This window comes from Dama dama, chromosome 10 (genome assembly GCF_033118175.1).
Source record: "Dama dama isolate Ldn47 chromosome 10, ASM3311817v1, whole genome shotgun sequence".
NCBI classification, from domain to species: Eukaryota; Metazoa; Chordata; class Mammalia; order Artiodactyla; family Cervidae; genus Dama; species Dama dama.
Genome location: NC_083690.1, coordinates 22,683,508 through 22,707,946, shown reverse-complemented (window position 1 = coordinate 22,707,946; position 24,439 = coordinate 22,683,508). Strand labels below are relative to the sequence as shown.

At 48.4% G+C, this 24,439-nt stretch overlaps 1 protein-coding gene and 2 non-coding genes across 5 annotated transcripts in view; all 3 read right to left on the bottom strand.

Moving 5' to 3' along the window:
- Positions 1–24,439, bottom strand: part of PRKCB (protein kinase C beta) — a 367,525-nt gene that overhangs the window by 170,243 nt on the left and 172,843 nt on the right. For all 3 annotated transcript variants that reach the window (XM_061153030.1, XM_061153028.1, XM_061153029.1), the window contains exons 4-5: positions 1,923–2,034; positions 396–524 (exon numbers count right to left, since the gene is read on the bottom strand). In XM_061153030.1, coding sequence (XP_061009013.1) covers positions 396–524; positions 1,923–2,034 — 241 coding nt within the window. The remainder of the gene's footprint in view (positions 1–395; positions 525–1,922; positions 2,035–24,439) is intronic.
- On the bottom strand, positions 13,457–13,529 carry TRNAI-UAU (transfer RNA isoleucine (anticodon UAU)). The gene has a single exon. It is a non-coding gene; the product is annotated as a tRNA-Ile (tRNA).
- Positions 14,613–14,685, bottom strand: TRNAG-CCC (transfer RNA glycine (anticodon CCC)). Its single transcript has one exon. It is a non-coding gene; the product is annotated as a tRNA-Gly (tRNA).

The window sequence follows — 24,439 nt, the reverse complement described above, 5'->3', positions numbered from 1 at the left end:
TGTCACTGTTATCAGCTACAGTATCTGGCTTCAGAGTAGGTTTAGTCCACCGGCCAGAGCCTGCCATAAAATTAAGGTGTTCAGCATCTTGTCTGCTTTACTGGCTCGTGACAACACCTCTGAGGTCTTGGAGAAAACCAACGTCCTCCCGCGGCGGCTCCAGCACTGAGCTCCAGCGCACAGGAGGTGCTGAGAGCCTCGCCCTGCGGGGTGCAGTTTCTAAGGGTGCCAAGGGGGAGAGGCTGGAATGGGGTGGGGTGGGGGCGGGGATCGAGGCGGAAGGCCGCATCGCCGCACCTCCCGCCGCGCCCCCGCGCCGCCCGCCTCGCCTGACTCGGCGCTCCAGCCGGGTCCGGGTCCCGCGGAGCCGGCGCGGGGGCCCTAGCGCCACCTACCGACAACAATGAGGACCTCCCTCTCGATGTGGGCTTGGATGTAGATGCGGCCCCGGCGCTCCGTGTGGTCCGTGCCGCAGAGGCTGGGGACGTTCATCACGCAGCGCTTGTGGACGTTCATCATGCAGGCTGCGGGGACACAGGCAGGGCGCGCGGCTCAGGCTGGTGCAGGCTGGACCCCTCCGGTTCCCCTCCTTCCCTCCGAGGCGGGCGGAGGCCAGCCTGCCCTGCCCGGGTCTCATCCGAAGGGCTTGCTTCTCCAACTTCCCGGCTCCCAACCCCCGACACCCCAGGCCCTCATGGACAGAGGAGGCGGAAGGTGTCTGTCCTCCCGGAAGGTTGGGGTACCCGGGACACCCGCAACGGCTCTGAAGCCAGAGTCACCAACTCCAGTGACACCGGGTTGTCTAACATAGTGAGGGAAGGTGCGGGTGTGGTGGTCTTGGACAACTTGAGGGCACAGTGGCGCAGGGTGCCCGCCCAAAGTTGCCAAGATTTTCCCATTTTTCAGGCTTAAGCAGGAATCCTGATCTCTCCCGATTTTTAAATATTGACGATAGGTTGCTTCCCCGAAAAGAGCCTGAGAATGGGAGTTGTGAGCAGATTTACAGTGAGGGGCTCTGTGGGGAGAGGAGGAGCTGGCCCATGAAGATGCCCTGAGGCTGATAGGAGGAGGGACTTGGGGGCTCAGATGATGCTTCGGTGTTGTCCCAGATTGCCGCAAGAGGGCCAGGCCTTTGCCCCTGCACCTGCCAGTCTGTGGTCATGAACCAGCCCTGGGAGGGGCATCATCTTGGAACCTGAGCTGAGCCTCCACAGTACCCACCGTAACTAACTGCAAGAAAAAAACTTAAGACCCAGGGCAAGATGAATAGAATATGTCTGCAAACTGAATCTGACCGGCTGAAGTCTCCTGTGTGATGTGATAAATACTGGCTCCCTGCCCACACTCCCGGAGCGCCTCTGTGCTTCTTTCAATGGGTGGCTGGTTTCCCCTAAGCCCCATGGCTGCTCCAGGCATGCCTGGAGTCCCGCGTTCACTAGGGGTCCCTCGTATCAGTCTGAGAAGTCAGGAGAGGTTGGATCATCCCATGGGACATTTCAGGGGACTCCATGGGAGCTGGGGGCACGGCACTGCAGGGACGGGGGTGGTGAGGGCATCCCTTCTCAGCCCACCCAACCTCCAGGAGGCAGCAGGCAGATTAAAAAACTGGAAATGAGTTGTGGGGAGAGAAGGATGGCGAAAGGATGGACAGCCCCCTGGAACCTGCGTGCCCAAGTTCAGGGTCCTGCGTCAGCACCAACTTGCTAACCCACCACACAGGTATGAGCAAGGCCAATCCAGGCCCAAAGGAGAGCCTTGAATCGTGCCCTAAATAAACGGTTATTGCTGGTTATTGTTACTCAGCATCACACAAGGGGTACCCAGCCCACCCAGGACTTGGGAGAATGTGCTGCAGACTCGGGCCCCAAACCATGAGGAAGCAGCCTGGGCAACAGAGGCTGCCCGAGGGCACATGTACTTACTGTCACATTTCATCCCCTGGTGGATAAGTCCATAGAGCAGTGACCCGCAGTGGTCACAAAACGTGGGGCTGGAGTATGTGTGGATCTTGAACTTGTGTTTGCTCCGGGGGTCCTGAGGGCCAAAGAAACAACAAAAGAGGCCGGCGTCAGTGAGGCATGCCAAGGTTTCACGCTGCACTCAGCATCACTGGAGGACTCGCTGAGAAAAGAACTTGGCCCCCAACATCCATCACACCTGCTGGGGCCATCGCAGGAGCGCTGTACCCAAACACCATGCTTGATAAGCAGTCACTGAATGACTAAGATGGCTGATGGCTCCCATTCTCACCCCAGCACACACACTCACCGTGCCTGGAAGCACTCCATCGGGGAACCCAACCTACTGACTCCTGCGGGCAGCAAGGGCTGCAGAGACAGCAAACAAAACTCCTGATGCATGAAGTAGAAGGGTCGGTCCCCTTGTCTACTCTCTCCTTTATCTTCCGAGCAACTTCCAGATGATCTAAAACCCAAGGCCTGAAACCTCCCCACTTAGAGGCCATTTGCTAGGACCTCATCATCTAGTCTTCCCTTGTAGCTCAGTTGGTAAAGAATCTGCCTACAATGCAGGAGACCCACGTTCAATTCCTGGGTCGGGAAGATCCCCTGGAGAAGGAAATGGCAACCCACTCCAGTATTCTTGCCTAGAGAATCCCATGGACAGAGGAGCCTGGCGGGCTACAGTCCATGGGGTCGCAAGAGTCAGACATGACTTGGCAACTAAACCACCACCACCATCATCTACAGGACAGAGTTCAAAGTCCAGTGAATAGTCTGCAGGTTGTGTCAGGGACTACTAGTTTTCCACCAATACCCAGTCTTCCTTTGAATAAGAGAACCCTTGAGTTGCAGCAGAGCGCATGGCTATCCAACTATAGACCACATTTCCCAGCCTCCCTTGCAACTTGGTATATCCATGTGATTGAGTTCTCACCAATGGGATGTATGTGTTTCAGTCATTCCTTTAAAAGGAAAGTGTACATCCTCAGGCTTCCCTGGTGACTCAGATGGTAAAGAATCTGTCTGCAACGCGGGAGACCTGGGTTCAGTCCCTGGGTTGGGAAGATCCTCTGGAGAAGGGAATGGCAACCCACTCCAGTATTCTTGCCTGGAGAATCCCATGGACAGAGAATCACATGGCTACAGTCCATGGGGTCACAAAGAGTCAGACACGACTGAACGACTAAGCACATACATCCTCCCAGGATTCGCAGGTGGCGCTACTGGTAAAGAACCCACCTGCCAATGTAGGAGATGTAAGAGATGTGGGTTCGATCCCTAGGTTGGGAAGATCCCCTGAAGGAGGGCATGGCAACCCACTCCAGTATTCCTGCCTGGAGAATCCCATGACAGAGGACCCTGGTGGGCTACCATGCATAGGGTTGCAAAGAGTCAGACACAACTGAAATGACTTAGCACCCTGCATGGTACAGCCTCCCAGGCCCCTTCTTCCATTCCCACTGGCTGGAAGATGGTGAGAAGTGCAAGTGACCACCTTGGACCCACTGGCCCTGCACTTTGTCCCTTTAGACAGACATCTGAGAGAAAACCTACCTTCTGTCTTATTCAAGTCACTATATTTGGGGGTTATTTGTTACAGCGGCTTCCATGGTTCCCTAACTAATGTACCCTTTCTAACCCGGCAGTGTAGTACAGAAGCTAAAGGTACAGACTTAGGATCATAAACTGCCTGGGTTCTTCTTAGATGCATAATTTTGAGCAAGGTATTTAATTTCTTTGTGCTTCACTTCCCTTGTCTGGACAATGAAGAAACTGATAATGCTGTAAGCTTACAGGATCATTGGGAATAATAAATGAATTAGCCTATGGAGAGATCTTAGAACCGCCCGGCACACAGTAAGCAGTGAAAGCTTTTGCATTATTATTACACCTCCCATGTGATCCCAACGATGCCTCCAACACACACTATGGTTTTCGTACACAGGATTGGTTCATACTCCCAAACATGCTATGCCCTTCATGACTCTGGCTCCACATGATGTCTGTCTCCTTCAAGAGATGCTCTAATTAAAAAAAAAATTTCTTCTTCTCTTTCCCATCCCAGCCTGCAAGTTGCTTCTTCCATGAGAGAGTATATTGCAGAAGAGAAGACAAGGGCCCCCGGTTCCAACCCGAGGCTGACCTGACATTCTAGCCTTTGTCATAAGCTACCCATCTCTTCCCTAATCCATTCATTCATCCGTTCACATGTATTTATTGATGCAAGTGCCTTTCCAAAACACATTCTAATAGAGACAGAAAATGAACAAATAAGGAAACAGACACAATAAGTAGAAATTATATTATGTGCTATAAAAATAATGAGCATTTCTCCTTAGGAAACTGTTATTTTCAAAATGTAAAAATAATCTTTATATCTTCTAGGATGGCTAACATTTTAGGAAACTGATAGTGACAATCCCAAGTGCTGATGTGGAGAGAACAGAACTGGCACTCTCTGACAATATTGGGGGGATGCAAAATGGTAGAGTCACTTTGGAAAGTAGCATGGCAGTTTCTTATGAAGGTAAACATCCCCTTATCATGTGTGACGCAGTATTCCCACTCCTAGGTGTGAAATGAATACATGAATCTACAGAAAAACCTGAAAGCTTATAATCACCTTATTTATAATATCCAACGTCTGGAAACAACCTAAGCACTAAACATTTAACATGTGAATCGATAAACAACGTGTGGTGTAGCCACACAATTGAATACTTCTCAGCAGTAAGAAGGAATGAACTTCTGATACAGGTAACCTTTCTGAATCTCGAAAGCATTAGGGTAAGATAACGATGTCACATACATGCTGTTTAATTCTGTTTAAATGACATTCTAGAAAAGGCAAAACTAAAAAGAAAAGAAAAAGCATAATTATGGGGACAGAAAACAGATCGGTGGTTAAGAAGGATCAGAGGAGAAAAGGAAATTGATAACAAAGGGACAGAATGTGGGAACTTTTATGGGGTGACTGGAATGAGCTATATTATCAACCATGTGAATTTTACTGTATGTATGTTTTAAAACGTGAATTTCGCTGCATGAAAACTCTTTCAACAAGTCTGCCTAAAATATCCTCCATCCCTGAAGGCTTTTGTTGGCCTGCATCTTCTTAATGAGCTACAGTGTTTCTTTCCTGATTTTCCAAGCCTCTGCGGCCAGGTCAAGCGGGTGAAGGGCCGACCCTTGCACAGCCCTGAACAGCCCAGGTGAAGAGGCAGGGTCAGCTCTGCTGTGGGGCCCCAGAGCTCCAGGATTCAGAAGGACCCCAGCCTCCACGTCTCCTGCTCGAGGACTGAGCTGCTACCCCACTAACAACAGCAGGGCTGGGAAATCACAAAGCAAAAACTACAGGCTCCCAGTCCATGGCTTAACCAGCCATATTTCCATCCTTGGGCAACGAGGCTAAAAAAAAAAAAAAAAATCAGGTTCCTGGAAACAGTCCCAGTGCTCTGTGCCATAATATGCTTCCCGCTGCCTGCCTCATGTGAATCCACCTTAAAAGGTGAGAAATGAGTACCTCGAACCCACCTGTTCATGACCCGCATTGCCCTGAAGGGGGAGCTCAAGGCTTCTCTCACTCCCCTCGTGGGCTCAACTCTGCAACTCCATAGACTGTAGCCCGCCAGGCTCCTCTGTCTATGGAATTTTCCAGGCAAGAATACTGGAGCAAGTTGCCATTTCCTACTTCAGGGGATCTTCCGGATCCAGGGATCGAACCCGGGTCTCCTGTGTCTCCTGCACTGGCAGGTGGATTCTTTACCACTGTGCCACCTGGGCTTCTAAGGAAGACCAGAGCCAGTCTGGTTGGTCAAATTCCAGGACGCTAACTGGTCCGGCCTCAGTGGGTGGAGCTTTCAGAGGCCTTAAAGCCACGCCCACTTAAAGGTGGGCGTGGCTTTCTCTTTCTCACCTGTAGCTCCCGCCTCTCCAAGAGGCGGCTGGGTCCCGGTCCCATGGTCTCACACTAAGAAGGGTGGGCATGAGTGAGTGGCCTGGACCAACTCCACTCCAAGTCCTGAGGCCAGGTCTCTCTCTCCTCTTGGTTCCTGTGCTCCCTTCTGGGTTCCCTGATATGTTGACTTTATAGGAGCCAAGAATTAGCTTTGAGGATGTTTTAACTGCCCTTAGGCCTACCTCATGCTGAAGCTGAAAACTCCAATACTTTGGCCACGTGATGTGAAGAACTGACTCATTGGAAAAGACCCTGATGCTGGGAAAGATTGAAGGTGGAAGGAGAAGGGGACGGCAGAGGATGAGATGGTTGGATGGCATCACTGACTCAACGGACACGAGTTTGAGCAAGCTCTGGGAGCTGGTGATGGGCGGGCAAGCCTGGCGTGCTGCAGTCCAAGGGGTCACAAAGAGTCAGACACGACTGAGCGACTGAACTGACTGACGAGGCCTACCTCTACTGAAAGAAAGGAGCCCCAGGGGCCTCATGAGCTCTACTCGGCGATCTGAGGCAGAACTCCACTAACAATAAAGCTGCTCTTGGCTGGCACTGCACTTTCCCCCATGCATGTCTCTAGGTGGGGAGTCTCAGGGAGAAGGATTCAAGCACTCCTAACCAGACACTATGGAAGGGAAGAGCAGAAACAACAGTGCAGCCTTCAGGCAGGGTCCTGGTTCAAGATCACCTGAGACCGGATTAAAGCGATGTAGAGCCTGCACACCCTCATCCTATCAGCAACCCCACCCTTGAACCATCGCTATAAAACTCCTCACCAAAGTGTCCTGGGTTGGGACACACAGTTTCAAGGGCAGGAACCTGCTATGGCCCCCTTTGCCTGGCAAAGCAACAAAACTATTCTTTTCTACTTCACCCAAAACCCTGTCTCCAAGGTTCAATTCAGCACTGGTGCACAGAGGCCAGGCTTTCAGCATCACTATCAGTAAAACAGATAATTAGTGAGAAGCTGCTATATAACAGGGAACCCAGACTGGTGCTCTGTGATGACCTGGAGGGGTGAGATGGGGGGTGGGAGGGAGCCTCAAGCGGGAGGGGATATATACATATAGTTGTGACTGATTTGCACTGCAGTACAGCAGAAATCAACACAACATTATAAAGCAATTATCCTCCAATTAAAAAATTTACAAAAAAAAACAAACCCTCTCCATCTTAGCAAGTCTCTGCCGCATCAGGAAGTGCCAAGATGCACAAAGAAAGAGGAGGAAGAAAACACAGTGATTGCGAGCTGTCCATATGCCCAGAGACGGCCATATGGAAGGTGTTACTCATCCTCATTTCAGTGACGATGAAAGGAACCCAGTCTAGAGAGAAGAACCTTCTCCAAGGTCAACCAGATGGCCCCTGGAGGGCTGGGACTCACCCCAGGTCTGCCTGGTTCCAAAGTGGGTTTACAGCAGGGTATTCTCTCTTTCATCTGCAGCCCCCAACTTCATTAATGCCTCATCCTTCAGGTTCAGCTAAAATAGCACTTCCTTTCTGCTTTCCTTTGTTCATTCACCCAGTAAGTGTTTCCTGAGAGCAAGGTTCTTCCCAGGCACTGAGGGTACAACTGTGAGCAAAGGAGACAGTTCCTCTGGTGGAACTTATGTTCTAATGGCAGAGAGAAAGCAAAAAGAAATAATTGCCATGACCCTCACCCCTTTGGGCTTCCCAGGTGGCTCAGGTGGTAAAGAATCTGCCTGCAGTGGGTTTGATCCCTGGGTTGGGAAGATTCCCTGGACAAGGGCACACCAATCCCACTCCAGTATTCTTGCCTGGAGAATTCCATGGACAGAGGAGCCTGGCGGGCTACAGTCCATTGGGTTGCAAAGAGTCGGACACGACTGAGTGTCTAACACTCATCCCTATCTTTCCCATCACGGTATTTATACCACTGTGTTGTAGCTGTGTGTTTAACTGCATTTCTCTCATGCTTAGCTGCATGCAACATGAGGGAATTTTGCTCTCCATGATATCCCAGAGCATATATTGTACTTGGCATATAGAAGGTACTTGATAAATATTTAATGAGTGAGAGTTAACATTTATTGAGTGTTTAATTCATGCCAGGAGCCACTTGCAGGGACTTATCAGACATTAACTCACTTAATTGTCATAACACCTCTGTGAAGTTTGTACTGCTTACTAACCCATTTTACAGATGAGGAAATCAAGGGACAGAGACGTGCAGTGACTTGCCCAGGGCTCCCCAGCCACTGCGAGCGCTCCTTGTCACACAGTAAGTGGCACATATTTAGAGGTCAGTGAGCTGTGATGGCAGCAGGGGGTCGCAGTCATCGCTACGAAGCACAGACAGGCCCTAGATGATGCATGTGGCCTGGATAGTCCTATGCAAGATGAATGACACCAGACAGGAGAAAGAAAGGCCACTCAGGCAAGATGCAGAGGAAAGTCTGTTTCTCTGTGGTTTATTTAGAGGCTGACGGAGGCTCCTCCAATCTCATTCCCTTGCCTCAGCTTTTAAGGAGGGCTAAGGCTTGTAAATACCAACTCCACCCATCCCCACCCCCACCCCCACACCCGCTCTCATCTCTCAGACCACCCAGAAAACCAGGTCATCTCCTGATTGATTTTGGTCCCTTCCTTCCACTTGGGAGAGCTTGGAACAAAGCCACACGCCCACAGCTGGGGTTCTTAGGACCTTCAAGGAGAACCATTCAGGGTGCCTATCTATGTCGGCCCAGGCCCAAGGGGCAGGTCTGCACCTGGAGATGACCCTCCCCCAAACCCGTGGAGAGGTGGATGCTCGGCTCAAGTGTCAGGGGCCGGGCAGTGAGGACACGTGGAGCCCTGGGGCTGAGATGGTGATTACTGACAGCAGGCTCCAAGGAGAAAGGAACAAAGACAAAGGCTTCATGACCCCAGGGATGGAGCTCCTGGTTGCAGTCTCCTAGGGGCCTGGCATCATGCCCTCAGCTCCATCTGACTCTCCTGTGTCCTCTAAAATTTCTCCTTCGTGCTTAAGCCAACCTAAGCAGGCATCTGCAACCTGCACTGGGAGGAGGGGAGGGGGTGGAATCATTGTCAAGATATTTACAATCACTTTGGCTCAAGTATGGGCACTACTGCCCACCTACCGATCAGAATGGACTGCAGATCAGAATGGGCTGCAGAGCCTAGCTACGCTGGGAGTTAACCCTTTAGTTGCCCGATCATGGCAAGGTGGGGTGGGGAGGAGCTGCTAGGGAAAGAAGTGGGTGGGTGGAAGGTGGGAGGGGGAGGTTCCGAGGGCCCAGTAGCTATTCACCAATCAGCAGGTAAATACTTCATCATTTTCACAACTAGTCCAGTCGTGCTGGTGGATACAGGTTAAATGGCAGCCCTGCCTTTAGCTGAAGTACATTCCTTTCCCAGCCTCTGAGGCTGTGGCTACTGACCAGGATGAGGTCAGGGATCCACGTGGCCTCTAAGTCAGAACTCTCCCCCCAGGTCTGTCTGGATCCCAGTCAAAGAGGCAATGCCCACCCCTGCTTCCTTCCCTCCCCGACCTTGTTCTACCGTTGGCCTCCCCAGCCCAGCCCATACCGGCTGGACCCCCTCAAGTGCACCCGCAGCCCAACCCCATTCCTGGCCCGGGTCCTTCTTCATGTTCAGAGGTTACCATCTGGATGCCAAGGGCCACACCAAGTTTACAAACAAGCGGTATTTGGCCCATATGGAGCGTCTTAAAAGTATTTTAAAAATCCTGAAATGTCAGACAAAAATGTAGATTTCTGGCTCCTTTGGAAAACTCACAAGTTGGGGCAACTCTGGACACAAGTTCCTCTGGGCAGAGCAGCACTGGCCCTCTTTAGATGAAGGATAAGCTTCCTCGTTCTCCACAGTCCCCATCACTCTCTATTGTCTCACACCTTGCCTGCTTCACTCTCTTCCCTTCCCCACCTGGCCCCTGTAGGAATTTGGGTTTGTGACTTTTGCCAGACTCCCCATCCTCTCTCCCTCGGAGTCCACTGACTGGGTCCTCTCTCCCTAGCAGTCACTGGCTGGGGTCCAACCACATGTGGACATAACGTCATACTCCTGAATGATGAGTTCATGCGACTCAGTGCCAAGAGCTTTCAGAAATTGGCTTGAAATTTCTGTATCCCTCCCTCAGCATCACCACTTGACCTCCAGTGTCCCTGGTCATCTCTCCCACCCCTAAGAAATCGGGTTCTCACAGGATCCTGGCATGATGCCTCTACCCACTGTTTCATGGCGTTGAGCTCTATCATGCTTCATACTAGGCAAACGGGGATTTCCAAGTTTTCTTCCACTTCTGATGCTGATGCAAGAGATTGTCAAATAACAACAATAAAACGATAATCAACTACTGTGACTCTCACTACCACCATGAATTCAGCACTCTGCCAAGCACTGTGCTAAGGGTTCCACATCACATCATTATTGTTGTTGTTTAGTCGCTAAGTCCTGTCTGACTCTTCGTGACCCCATGGACTGCAGCCCACCAGGCTCCTCTGTCCATTGTCCCAAGCAAGAATACTGGAGTCAGTTGCCACTTCCTTCTTCAGGGGATCTTCCTGACCCAGGGATCGAACCCTGTGTCTTTTATGTCTCCTACACTTGTAGGCAGGTTCTTTACCACTAGCACCACCTAGATATCATATCATTAAACTTTCGTAAAGGCCAAGGACATAGGAGTTATAGTCCTGGTATTCCAGATGACCAAATTGAGGCTTATTGAAGTAACTTATCCAAGGTCACAAAGCAAGAAAGAAGAAGAGATAGGACTGTAATCAAGTTTGTCAGGTTCCAAATATGCAGTAACAGAGAGGGGACACCTGAGTGTCACCTGGTTGCTCCTCAGCCTTCCCGGAGGGTCTCCCACCCAATAGGGAGTTACAGATGATGACACCCCTCATCCCACACAAATGCAGCACCAGCCACCTTCAGGTCATTCGGAACTCCCCACCCCCACCGCCAAACCAGAGTCTTCACTGCGAACACCTACTCCCCAGGACCAAAGGACAGGCCCATCCCAGCTCAGCATCTTCCGCTCATCACCTGACTCCAGGCTCATGCAGCTAAGGATGAAGGAAGCACAGATCAGGGGGAAAAAAAGAACTTTAAATCTCTAAATCACAACCTAAAATAGCCTCTCTCAGTCTGAATGGGCTGTGTGGCTTTGTGCACAGGTGGGCTGAAATTTGGCTGAGCTGAGGCAAAGCTGCAGGAATACGGAAGCTGCATTGAATCGCAAAGGTCAGGAAAGCACACACCAACAGCATCAGTCAGAGGAGAAAGTCAGGGCAGCCTGTAAATTCAGACTGTGTCGTCCCTGGCCCTTTACAGGTCACAAAAGCCTCGAAGGTATGTTTCCCAGGAGGTAGACAGGCAAGGCGCACCTGGAGACGGCAGCTGGAAATAGTGTCAGAACAAAAGGAAGCTTGCAAACCTGGGCTCTGGAGTTAACTGTGAGGCCTCAGGCAAGTGACTTAAGCACTCTGCCTCTCTGCCTCCTTGTCCATAAAGCGCAGATAAACACAGTACCTACCTCATTGACTGGATGTGATGACTAAAGCTCCCAGCACAGCGCCTTGCACGAAGGACGTACAGGCTCTGTATTATTCCAAAGCGAAAAGGTAATCATGGTAACACTTCCCAAACTTCAGTCTTGAGCTGTCATATTTTAGCATGCCTACATTCTACCTATAAAATTATTTATTAATACTTGGCGCTGTTTTTTCACTCAGCATGCCACTTTTACCTATTTTTAAAACCTATTTTAACCTATTTTAAAATAAAACTAAGAGTGTGAACTTGTGGGATTGGTGTGCAAATTGTGTTTTTTTCTAACACACCTTAAAAAATGAAATAGACAACCCTTACAATGAAATTTTAAGATGTTCATCCCCCTGGACTGCATTAATAAGCTATGGAAACACAGACACACATATGTGCAGTGAGTAGGCCGATCGGCATTACCTTGTCGGGGCAAATGGGCATGCATATCAAAAGTCCAAATGCTTCTCTCTTTTTGACCAAGCCGTCCCACTTCTGGGAATTGATTCTGGAGATAAACCCACATACATAGGAAATTTTATACACACGTGATTGTTCACTGCAGCATTGTTTATAATAGTGAGAGATTTTAAATGAGCCAAATGTCATAGGAATGGAGATGCTCAAATAAATCTTACTGCAGTTATACAATGGACTACCATTCAGGTGTGAAAATGAAGTTTTCTGCACTAAAGTGGACAAAATCTTAAGGGTATATTTTTAAGTGAAGTCAAAAAAGAAAAAAAAAATAGCAGAACTCAAGGTGCAGAACTATGCTGCAGGCAACCTTTGGGTTAAGAAAGTGAGATAGGATAAGAAAGTGTATTTTAAATTACTCAGATCTGCAAAAACAAATGCTAGAAGGAGAGGCTGCAAGAGAAGTTAATAAAAAAGTGTTTCTTTAGGAAGGCAGGAGGGAACAAAGTGGAAAGGAATACGACTTCTCCTTATATAGCTCTGCAGAGTTTTGATGACAGTAGAATATTTTCGTGTTTATCTGGATACCACGAAATTCCCACAGCACGTACCAGCCCGCTGGGTAACCCAACAGCATCGCCATGTCCCAAACTGCAAACAAAATGCGGAGAATTCCCGAGACACAAAGAGGCAGGGAAACCTTAATTGGGACGATGTGGATTGAGATTTTGTGCCCAAGAAATGCGTAGAATGTTAGAAGCTGTAATTACACAGTTGAAAGGGGGACACTGTAATTTGGTGAAGATCTTTCATTGTGTTCCCGGAGAGCAGAGTGAATAGTGCTTATGAGCTGTTGTAGATGCTCCAGTGCCTGCGGAAGGGTGTGATACCCACGCCTGCTACAACCCCCGCCCCGTGGGCAAAGAAACAATTGTTCCACTTAAAGACAAGCTTCCGTTGTGTCAACTTCAGTAGGATTTTAAATATGATTTCCTGGGTTACAATCTGCAATGGAGTCAGTGTCAACATTAGGGGTTAATTAATAGCCACATTCAAATTTAAGACACAGCTCTCATAGTTATTAGCTTCTGGACTACAAGGCAAATTATTTAACCCTTTCTAGTTTTAGTTTCTACATCTAAGAATTGGATAATAATAATAATTACTGCCTAAGTTGATGGGAGAGTTCAATGCATTACTGCCTGAAAACTGCCTAATAGTCATTGGTGGAAGTAAATATTCTTAAATGTTCACTGTTATCATTCATTTTCTGTCCACAGCCTTTGTCCATGTTTAAATTCAAGTTTGCTTCTTTCTAAATGATTTGTGACAAGCTTCCCATACAACTCAAAGAACATTACCCACTCACCTATGATATACACAGTAAATATTTTCCTGGTTTTTCACTTGCCTTTTAAATTTTGTTGATATTCTTTCTTTCAAGATCTAACACTGCAAGTGTGTTTGTGTGTGGGGTTTGTTTTTTTTTTAATATTTATTTTTATTTTATTTATTTGACTGTGTTGGGTCTTAGATGCAGGACATGGAATCGTTAGTTGTGGCATGCGGACTCTTGGTTGAGGCATGTGGGATCTAGTTCCCTGACCAGGGATCAAACCTGGGCCATCTGCATTATAAGCACAGAGCCTTACCCACTAGACCACCAAGGAAGTCCATGTGTGAGTGTGCATGCTCAGTCGTGTCCGACTCTTTGAGACCCCATGGACTGTAGCTCACCAGGCTTCTCTGTCCATGGGATTTCCCAGGCAAGAATACTGGAGTGGGTTACCATTTCCTTCTCCAGGGGATCTTCCTGACCTAGGGATCGAACTCGCATCTCTTATGTCTCCTGTATTGGTAGGCAGGTTCTTTACTACTAGCACCACCTGGGAATGATCCACTTATTCACCAAGTATTTGTTGAGTGCTTGGCATGTGTCAGAAGCTGGATGAACAAAAGCAAACACAGGTTCTGCCCTGATGGGCTGCCAGCCTAGCTGGGAGGAGACAGTGAAAAGGTACAAACAAATGCACACTTCTGAGTGCCGTGCAAGAGAAGCTCGAGGTGCTTAAAGAGTTTATGGTGAGGGATTCCGGCATCAGATCTGGGAGGCTTCCCCGAGGAGGTGAAGTCCGCACTAACTCTGAAGGACAGAGGGTGGAACGCTGGACCTGGGGCACTGGACAGGGCCCCGCACGCCCTGGGGGCTACTATTCAGCTGCAGGCATCCTGCTTCAACACAGGCAGACCGGGCTGATCCACCCCTCGGCCCCCTGCCTGGCTCCAAGCTCTGCCTCAGCCCCCATCCCCTGTCTTCAGCTCGGATCCCTCAGCCGTGAGACCCCAGCCCCCATGAGAGGGGACTTAGTAGACAGCTTGTGAGCCAGAGCCTCAAGGTAGATGGTCCAAATTCTGTCCCAGCTCTGCTACTTCCCAGTCATGTAGCTTTGAGCAAGTTCCTCAAGCTATATAAGCCTCGATTTTCTCACCTGTAAAATGGGGAGACACTACAGCAGGATGGCACATACTGCAAGGCTGGGCTTCCTGGACGGAATCCCAAGCTTAACGACTTCTCATGCGACTTGGGGCAGATTACCTAACATTGCTGTGCTTCCACCTCCTCATTTTCTAAAAGGTATTTATCTATTTGGCTGTGCTGGGTTTTAATTGTGGCATGTGGGATCTTCGATCTTCTTTGCGCATGCAGGATCTTTGTGGCATCAGAACTCTTAGTTTGGGCATGTGGGATCCAGTTCCCTGACCAGGGATCGAACCCGGGCCCCCTGCATTGGGAGTGCAGGGTCCTAGCCACTGGACCACCAGGGAAGCCCCACCTCATTTTTAAAGTAGAAACAATAATAATAGCACTAAATGTTCACAGGATCATGAGATGCTATTGAGTTAATTTTTGTAAAAAGCTCAGCCCGGTGCCTGGCAGGTAGTAAAGACTCTATGTGGGTGGAATACAATAAATAAACACGTTTCGGCTTTTAGATTTGTGAGCATTCATGAAATCATGATTATACCGTGCTTATCAGCACAGTGACTGGCAGACAGCGTGCACTTGACTGATGTCAGCTTAAAATAAAAACTACACCTACGATCTTGGCCAAGTCACTTCCATGCTCTGGTCTCAGTTCCCCCTTGCGAAAACAAGGGAGTTAAGCTGGGTATTCCCCAAGGACCCTTCAAGTTCTTAGACTCTGCCTTCCGGGCTGTTCACACAACTCTGCCTTGCCTCTTCCTGTGAATTCACTGCTCAGAGTGTACAGTAGCCTTTCAGGGACCAGACACACTGCCACAGATCACACCCTTGCTTTATAAATAAATCCTCCATCAACCACAAAACATGCACACCCAGCCTCTCCCCTAGCTTCCCCTGTCCCCCGCAGTGCCATCAGCCAACAAAGGGAGGGGTACCCCGCTCCCTGCTGTGTGCAGGTCACCCAGATGCAGGGCCAGGACACGAGGTTACTGAGGTTACTTAACTTGAAAGATGCTTCAGCTAGATTCCTAGACTCAGAGCACCATGCCAGCTTCCTGACAGCTTCCTCTGCCACAGAAGCCCTGGGCACCCCCATGCCTGCCTTTCGAAAGAGCTCTTACGTAGAAGGACATGCAGGACGCTGTTGAAGCGAATGCCTGCCGGGCCACCTGGGACACTGGACAGCACAAGCCCGTGTAGGTCTGATCCTAACGACTCTAACTCTGGGCAGTAGAAACACGGATCCTAAACCAATAGGTCCATAGCGACAAGGAACCTAACTGAAGTAGACAAGTCCTGTGCACGCCAACTGATTACCCTGTCACCAAGAACATCACTGGGACACCACTCTGTCAGCAGTTATTAAAGAGCTCTCATGTGCCATGTGCTGCCCCGGGGCGGCGGTGGGGGGGGGGGGGGGCGGGCAGCGATCCAACAGCAGACGCTGACCCCGCCCCTAGGGCTCTCTAGATTCCAGTGGGGGATAACCACCATCATCACCATGATCATCATCATAGTAGGAGCTAATGCCAGACACTGTTCTAAGAGCTAAGGGCTAGGTCACTTCAGTCGTGTCCGACTCTGTGTGACCCCATGACCGTAGCCCACCAGGCTTCTCTGTCCATGGGATGCTGCAGGCAAGAGTACTGGAGTGGGCTGCCCTGCCCTCCTCCAGGAGATCTTCCCGACTCAGGGATCGAACTCTCATCTTGTATGTCTCCTGCATTGGTGGGCAGGTTCTTTACCACTGGCGCCGCCTGGGAAGCCCTGTAAGAGCTTTACATATAATTAATTCATTTGACCCTCATTCACCTTGTACAATAGGTTTATTATTCTCATTTTACAGGGGAGAAAACTGAGGCACAGAGAAGTTAAGTGACTTGTTCAAGGTCACACAGCTAAGCTCTTGGTCATCATACAAATTAGTGACCCTATGGTGCCTAACAGTAAGGAGAGGTGTGCGGGGCTTTGGGAGTGCAAAACAGGCAGAAGTGACCTGATCAGGGAGGGCTTCCCTAAGAAGCTGAGCTGTGGCCTAGAGGATGAGCACAAGTCAATCAGGGTTTTTAAGGCTCAACGCACATTAAAATCAACTGAGAGGCTTTGAGTCAATAAAGTCTGACTTCATTTGTCTGCAATGGGCCCAGGCACCGGCATTCGGTTATAAAGCTCTGCAGATGATTCAAACATGCAACCAGAACTGAGACTCACCAAGCTCAAGGGGAAGAAGAGACAAGAAGCCGCTGGCAGAGAGAAGAGCAAGGCATGTGCCTTGTGGGGGAAGAGCTGTTGGGGAGGACAGGAGACTGAAGGAAGGAAGCTCAGTCTCGGGGTGATGAGAGAGGGGTCAGGAAGAGGCTACAGGGATGGATGGGGCCACAGCATGCAGGGCCTGGGAGCAGGGCGACCACATCCTTCATCTCCCAGAGGGGACCCTTGTGAGCACAGTGGGAATAGCAGGGGCACACATTCCTTAGGATCCCAAGGAATAAGCAGGTGTGTATGTGGGCCAGTGTGACAAAGAAGGATATATGAAGATCCTGCTTATGGACCCATTAGAGCATCAACTGTGCCTCTAAAACTGTGGGAAGCACTGACGTGTTTTCAGCAAGAACGATGACAAGATCACATCCGGTTTTTGGAAAGATGACTCCGCAGCAATACGGAAATGACAGGCTGATGAGACAGAGAGGAAGCAGGGCGTCGGGACAAGATGCAGCTGGTCCAGGGAGAGTGGGCAGGGCCTGGCCAAAGGTCCTGTCTGTGTGGATGGACAGAACTGTCTGTGGGGGGTGTGCCTCATTTCACTTTATTACACTGCAAAAAAGTTTCTTACATATTGAAGGTTTGTGGCAATCCTGCATCAAGCAAGTCTATCGGCGCCATTCTTCCAACAGCATTTGCTCACTTTCTGTCTCTGTCACATTTTGATAATTCTCACGATATTTCAAACCCTCCACCCACAAAACGATTACGGCCTGCTGAAGGCTCCCATGATAGCATTTTTTAGCAATAACATATTCTAAAATTAAGATATGTACATTTTGGGGGGGGGGGGGCTACCCTGCTGACTCAGATGATAAAGAATTCCCCTGCAATGAGGGAGATCTGGGTTCAATCCCTGGGTTGGGAAGATCCCCTGGAGAAGGGCATGGTAGTATTCTTACCTGGAGAATCCCATAGACAGAGGAGCCTGGCAGGCCACGGTCCATGGGATCACAAAGAGTTGGACACGACTGGGCAACTAACACTCACTTCATTGTTTTTTAGACATAATACTACTGCATACTTAATAGGAATACCATAGAGTATGAACGTAACTTCTACATTCAATGGAAAATAAAAAAATCCATGCGATATTTGCATTACTGGTGGTCTGGAACTTAACCCACGGTATCTCCAAGGTACGCCTGTAAATGTTAGCTTTGATTATTATGTAGGAGGTACAAAGCAATGCAGAGAGTATGAGGGTGGGGAAAGTCTAGGAACACAGAAGAGGCCCAAGAATTGACCCACGCTCAGGAGAATTTTGGAGATCCACAGTTAAGGGGGGAAGAGGATCAAAGGCAGAGAATTGCACAAGGAAGGGCTGAGATGCAGAATCAGAGGAGAGTCAGAACCGATGGGCTGAGTTTGAACGCAAACAGGTCCAAGATTCTGAGTCAAGCAAACACTTACATAACATGCAAGGCGCTGTTTTAAGCTCTTTGCATGAACCAACTTATTTCACACAGCATCCCCACACAGTAGATAGATTATTGTCCTCATCGTAAAAATGAAGCAACTGGGGCCCAGAGCAGTTAAGCGGTTTATCCAGAGTCACGCAGCCAAGATTTGAACCCAGGCAGGCTGGCTCCAGCGTCCATACTTTCAAACAACAAGCAGGACCAGAAACCTGAACCTGAACATTTCACTCTACTCTTACCTCCAAACTACTGCTGAAAGTACCAGAAGGAACTGTTTAAAAATAGGAGAATCTATTTCAGCCCAGAAAATCAGGGGAAGGTGCCAAGTAAAAGACAAAAACTCTTGAAATGTTTCTCAATATATAGAAAAGGTGAGGCTTGAATTGAGGGAAAGGCATCATGGCCCAGGTCTCCCTATTCAAAAAGGATGGCAAGGTCTGATGCAGGGTGGGGGTAACCGAACAAATATAGAAAGCTGAGTTGAATCCTTGCCGAGCAGTCCCTGGCAGCAGCAGGCACTTAATAAATATATGGAATGATGAATGATTCCCCTTGAAGACTGCATGTAGGAGAAGCAAGCAGCTGCCAGATACCCCACCTCCAAAACACTACACCCCAACCCCGCCGCAGGTCCCATTGGACACAGAGAGTTCAATCAGCAGGGGGATGCTGCAGCAGCAATTTCCTTAATCAGGTGACTATATTTTTCCTACTCTCTTCATTGACTAGGCTGGGGACATGAGACATGACCTTCCACCGACAGTTCCCACCTTCAGAGGTTATAAACTGGTGGTAGACAGGATGAGGACTTCACTGCTTAAGAATTCGTCTGCCAATGCAGGAGACATGGGTTTGATCCCTGGTCTGAAAGATCCCATGTAAAAGGAAATGGCAATCCACTCCAGTATTCTTGCCTAGAGAAACCCATGGACAGAGGAGCCTGGCAGGGTGGGCAGGGATAACAGTCCATGGGATTGCAAAGAGTTGGAGACAACTTAGCAACTGAACGACAAAATATTCAGAATGGAATCCAGTCCAATCATGTTTTTTTAAATACACCATACATGTCGTTCTCGAACTATCTGTCACCACCCACATTTGGGGGATTCAGACGTCTCTTTAAAAAAATTGGAAAACCTGGATCTTAGTTGTTTAAAGAACAGGAATTAAAAAAAAAAAAAAAAAAGGAGCTGCCCGTTTCAGACAGAGTGCACACACTCTAGATGCAATGTCCCTGTTATCACACACTTGACTCATTTACTTACGTGCCCGGTCCTGGCTGGCTTTGAAGTGAGACATCCTGATGAATGCATGGACCCTTTCACAGTCACGTGGCCATAAACAAAACATCAAGGAAGGCAGCCGGACACAGGAGAGGGTCTCTCCACGTGTACGGAGTTCAAAGCAGGCACTCTCCTTCTATAGCGGCTGCACTATTTTGCATTTCCACCAAGAGTGAGCAAGGGTTTCTCTATGCCCTCACCAACACTTTTCTTCGGAGTTTGTTTTGATAATAGCCAACCTGTCAGGTGTGAGGTCTCACTGGCGGTTTGATTTGAATTTTCTGATGAATACTGAGCATCTTTTCAGATACCAGTTACCCACCTGTATGTCTTCAGATAAATGTCTACTCAAGTCCTTAGCCCGTTTAGAGACGGCTCAAAAAGTAAAAAAGAGAAATACCATATGATCCAGCAATTCCAGTTATGGGTATTTATCCAAAAATAACTGAAATCAGGATCTTAGAGAGACTTTACAACTCCTGTGTTCACTGCATCATTATTCACTGGTGAGGAAACAAACTGAATGCATACAGATGAATGGATAAAGAAGACAGGGTATATACATACAGTGGACTATTACTCATGCTTAAAAAGGAACGATACACTGCAACATGGAACAACACGGATAAACTGTGAGGACATTATGCCAAGTGAAATAAACCAGACACAGAAAGACAAATACTACATAATTCCAATCATACCAAATTCACAGAATCAAAGAGTGGAATGATGGGTCCTAGAAGTTGGAGTAGGGAAAATGGGGGAATTACTAATCAATGTAAAGTAAGATGAGTGAGCTCTAGAGATCTGCACCCCACTGTCTGCAGTAAACAATACTGTATCATACACTTAAGAGTTTAAGAGGGGGGCTTTCCTGGTGACTTAGTGGTTAAAAAAAAAAACAAAACCCACTTGCCTATGCAGGAGACACAGGTTCGATCCCTGATCCTGGAAGATCCCATGTGCCATGGAGCAACGGAGCCTGTGTACAACTACTGAGCATGTGCTCTAGAGCCCGGGAGCTGCATCTACTGGGCCTGCGTGCCCTACAGCCTGGGCCCCACAACAAGAGAAGCCACCGCAGTGAGAAGCCTGAGCACCACAAGTGGAGAGTGGCCCCCGCTCCTCCTAGCTAGAGAAAAGCCCAAGCAGCACAAGCAGAAATCAATCAATCAATAAATGTTTTTTTAAGTGTATTAAGAGGGACTTCCCTGGTGGTCCAGTGGTTAAGACTTCACCTTCCAACACAGGGGGTGCAGGTTCAATCCCTGGTCAGGGAGCTAACATCCCCCAGGCCTCTGGGCCAAAAAAACAGAACAGAAAAACAATAGAAGCAATATTGTAACAAATTCAACAAAGACTTTAAAAAAAACCTTAAGTGTATTAAGAGGGTAGATCAGATGTTGTGTTCTCTCCACAATAAAATGAAATAAAATAAAACTAAACAGCTCAATAAAATAAAGCAAGCAAGTAAACGGCCACTGGCCTGGGTAGTGGCTACCTTGATGGAAGGGGCTGGAGATATAGGGATGACAAGGGTGCACAGGAGGGCTTCTGGGGTTCTGGTTACAGAGAAATGTTCACTGTGTGAAAATTCATCAAGATGGACCCTTTCCTGTACAAGAAACAGTTTGCAAAAACCGTGTGACCAGCCCGGACTAAAAGCAGCGCCTCTGAATCCAGATTCTAAATTCTTGGAAGAAGGAGTCTGATGGGTCCAGTTTGGGGTAGGTGTCCATGTGTAGCTGGACCCAGCGGAACCCAGGCCACGAGGTCAGACAGTCTCTGGGGGCGCGGATCTGGGAAGGCGGTTCTGGAGAAAAGGGCTGTCTGCTTCAGTTAGCTTTTCCAAGTGAACGGGGCTGAAGTAACGAGGCAGCCTGGGTGCTGGGTAAGAACAGGAGCTGGGCCAGACTGCCTGGGTGGGAATCCTGGCTCAGCTACTCACTGGTCATGGGACCCTGGGCAAGTCCCTCAGTCTCTTCAGAGCCTCAGTTTCCTTATCTGTAAAATGGGGCTGACAACAATGGAATTCACCTCCTAGAGTGTAACAAAGGATAAAGAAAGATTCTTAAAAAAAAAAAAAAAAAAAAAGGATTCTACGGAAAGTGCTTAAGACAGAATCTTATCTATGAATGCTAGCTCTTGGATATTATTATTTAAGTAAAACATTGCTACTCGGACATCCCAGGAGTCCAGACCACTGGAGTTGGAGGCAGAGCCTTTCTGACTCCAGGACCAGCGCCTTTCATGTGAGGGATGTCTCTTTCTGGGTCAGCTACCTTTGAATGCTCTATTTCCCCCACCGTCTGCAGCCTCCACAGGCTGAGGTCTTCTGGGAAATTGCCTTTATCAGCCTCTGAGGCCGGTCCCTCCCCTTAGGCAGGAGAAGTCAAAAATCATTCATAAGACAGGACATGCCTGCCTCATTTAGTCTCAGCACCTCTCGTCTTTGTGCACCGGAGAAACAGCTCTTTCCATCCTCCAGACGCTGCACACTGGGGACGTGCTTCCTCCTCCACAGCACGAAGTTCTGTGTCTTTCTGACAGTGAGGGACAGAGGGCTGCAGAGAAGCAATTCGCTCTGACCTTTACACGCAGGCCCCGCACTGCGGATGCCATCAGTGGCACATGGCAAATGGGAGAAGAACTGGGCAGAATTCATTTCACCGACAAAAGAACTGCATTTCAGCACATGACCATCATTTTCGTTAGACTTTCCCCCTCAACCAGCTCATGGGAGGTGCCTTTGTGTATCCATTTTGTGGCAAGCAAGATGGATGCATACCATGCCAAAAATAAGGCTCTCAGTTCAGTTCAGTCGCTCAGTTGTCTCCAACTCTTTGCGACCCCATGGACTGCAGCATGCCAGGCTTCCCTGTGATGGACAGGGAAGCTTACTCAAACTCATGTCCATTGAGTCAGTGATGCCATCCAACCATCTCATCCTATGTCGTCCTCTTCTCCTCCCACCTTCAATCCTTCCCAGCATCAGGGTCTTTTCCAATCTTAAACTCACATTCTAAGATTCAAAGGGACCACTGGTGGTAGCAATATTAACTACCACTTACTATTTGCCAGGCACGGTGAGAAACCCTCAACATGGATTAACTCATTTAATCCTTGCCTGAACCTTGTTAGGAGGATGCTATTTTATCCTCTTCTTACAGATGAGAAAACTGAGGCAGAGAAGTTAGGTAACGAGCCCAAGATTATTTACTCAGCTAGTTAGTGGCAAACCTTGAATTCAAACCCCACCATTCTGGTTCAGAACCTTCTGAGATAGGACCTTTTGCTGGCTTCCAAACTTGGCTCCCCAGGAGAATTACCCAAAGGACATCAAAATGCAGATCCCCAGACCCTTGTCTGTATCTCTTTAGCTGAGGTCTGTTCTGAGTGGGCTACCCAAATACTCCTTAAGCATTCAACCTGTCTGTATTCTGCAAAGTAGCATTGAGAAATTGTAGTGGACATGTGTTGTTTTGACCTGCAAACATCTCTGCCTCAGTGATGAGGCATAAGTGTCTCAATTCTCCTTCAAAAAGCCACCCACCCCAACGTATTTAGTTCCCTAAAGAGGGAAGACTTTAAAAGCCCAAGAAAAGGGCTGGTTAAGTAACTTAAGCTTCAGAGAATAATGTTTCTTCTTCTGGAATTTGAATTTAGGGCCAAAGCAACACAAGAACCAGATACAACTGATTTGGTTGTTTGGGGAAGTTTCCTCCAGTTCTCTAAAGTACGTTATACCTTTTTCAATAAATTTCACTGTGTTTGTGTGTGCTCCGTGGTTCAGTGGTGTCCAACTCTTTGCAAACCCCTGGACTGCACCTGCCAGACTCCTTTGTCCCTGGGATTTTCCAGGTAGGAATACTGGAGTGGGTTGCCATTTCCTACTCCAGGGGATCTTCCTGACCCAGGGATCAAACCCATATCTCTTGCATCTCCTGCATTGGCAGGTAGATATTTAAGCTAACTCAAAGTGGCTCTGCTGCATGTAACCAAACAACATTAGTAAAAGAACTGTGGAAGAAACCCACACCTACTACAGATATCCATCCCCTCTACAACTGGTGACAACTGGTCTTTGTTCTACTGGGATGAGATGTTAATATTCTTAAATAGGAACCAGTGAGTCAGTTTAGACTGTTCTTCCTCAGCCTGCACAGATGGTCCTCAGGCCTGTTTCTGTCTTCCGAAGTTACATCAAAAATCTATATAATAGCTCTTTAAATGTTAAATGGAAGCCTAGCCTTTGAGCAAGTCAGGTCAACTCTCAGACTCTGCCTTGTAAACTGTTCTTTTCTCATTTGGAACATGCACCCTAATTATTGAACACTTTCATCGTGAATGTAGAAGTTATAGACTACAGTGTTAAGTAATAAATAATAGTCCTGGTGCCCTGCCAGACTTAGATAGGTAGTAGATAGATGAGAGAGAGTCTGCAGTGTTTATAGACTGAATTGCCCCTGGTACTATTTATCCTTGAGAGATACAAATGAGTTCTGCTATCAGGTGATGACGCGATCGTACTATGATGCCAAGAGGGATGTTCAACCCTAACTGTTGCTTCACCTCCTCGAAGAGCCAGATAGCCTTGGAGCATCAGCAGAACGGAATGGTGGGGTGTCCCTGCCTGGAGTTATGTAAGACTAAGCAACCCAGGCTTTGAGAAGAGTGCAGCCAACTGGTACATGGCTTTCTCGGAGCCAGAGAGACCAGACAATGCCAAGGAAGAGGAGGTGGGCCCTTTATCTGAAGACAGGGCTGTCCGACTCCACTGGTGCTGAGGCAGGAAGTGAGTGAAACTCAGACTGGCAGAGCTAGGACCTCCCTCCTTGGGGGCCAAAGGTGAGTCCACCAGTGGGGCCAGAATCTTACCAGGAGCACCTGAAGAGGCCCATGTGGGGGACTGAGCTGGCTCCCAGCTGATGGAGTATCTTAAGAGTGACCACATCCAGAAGCAACTATAGTTACTTACAGTTATACCCAAGCCTTCACTCAGGTTTGATTTTAATCAAATTAAGCAGGAAGGAAGCCTGAGTCCAGGCTGGAGGTGAAGTGGCACCAAAAACAAGATCACAGGAAACAGTTACAGAAATTCCCAAAGTGATCTTCAGAGTTCTGCC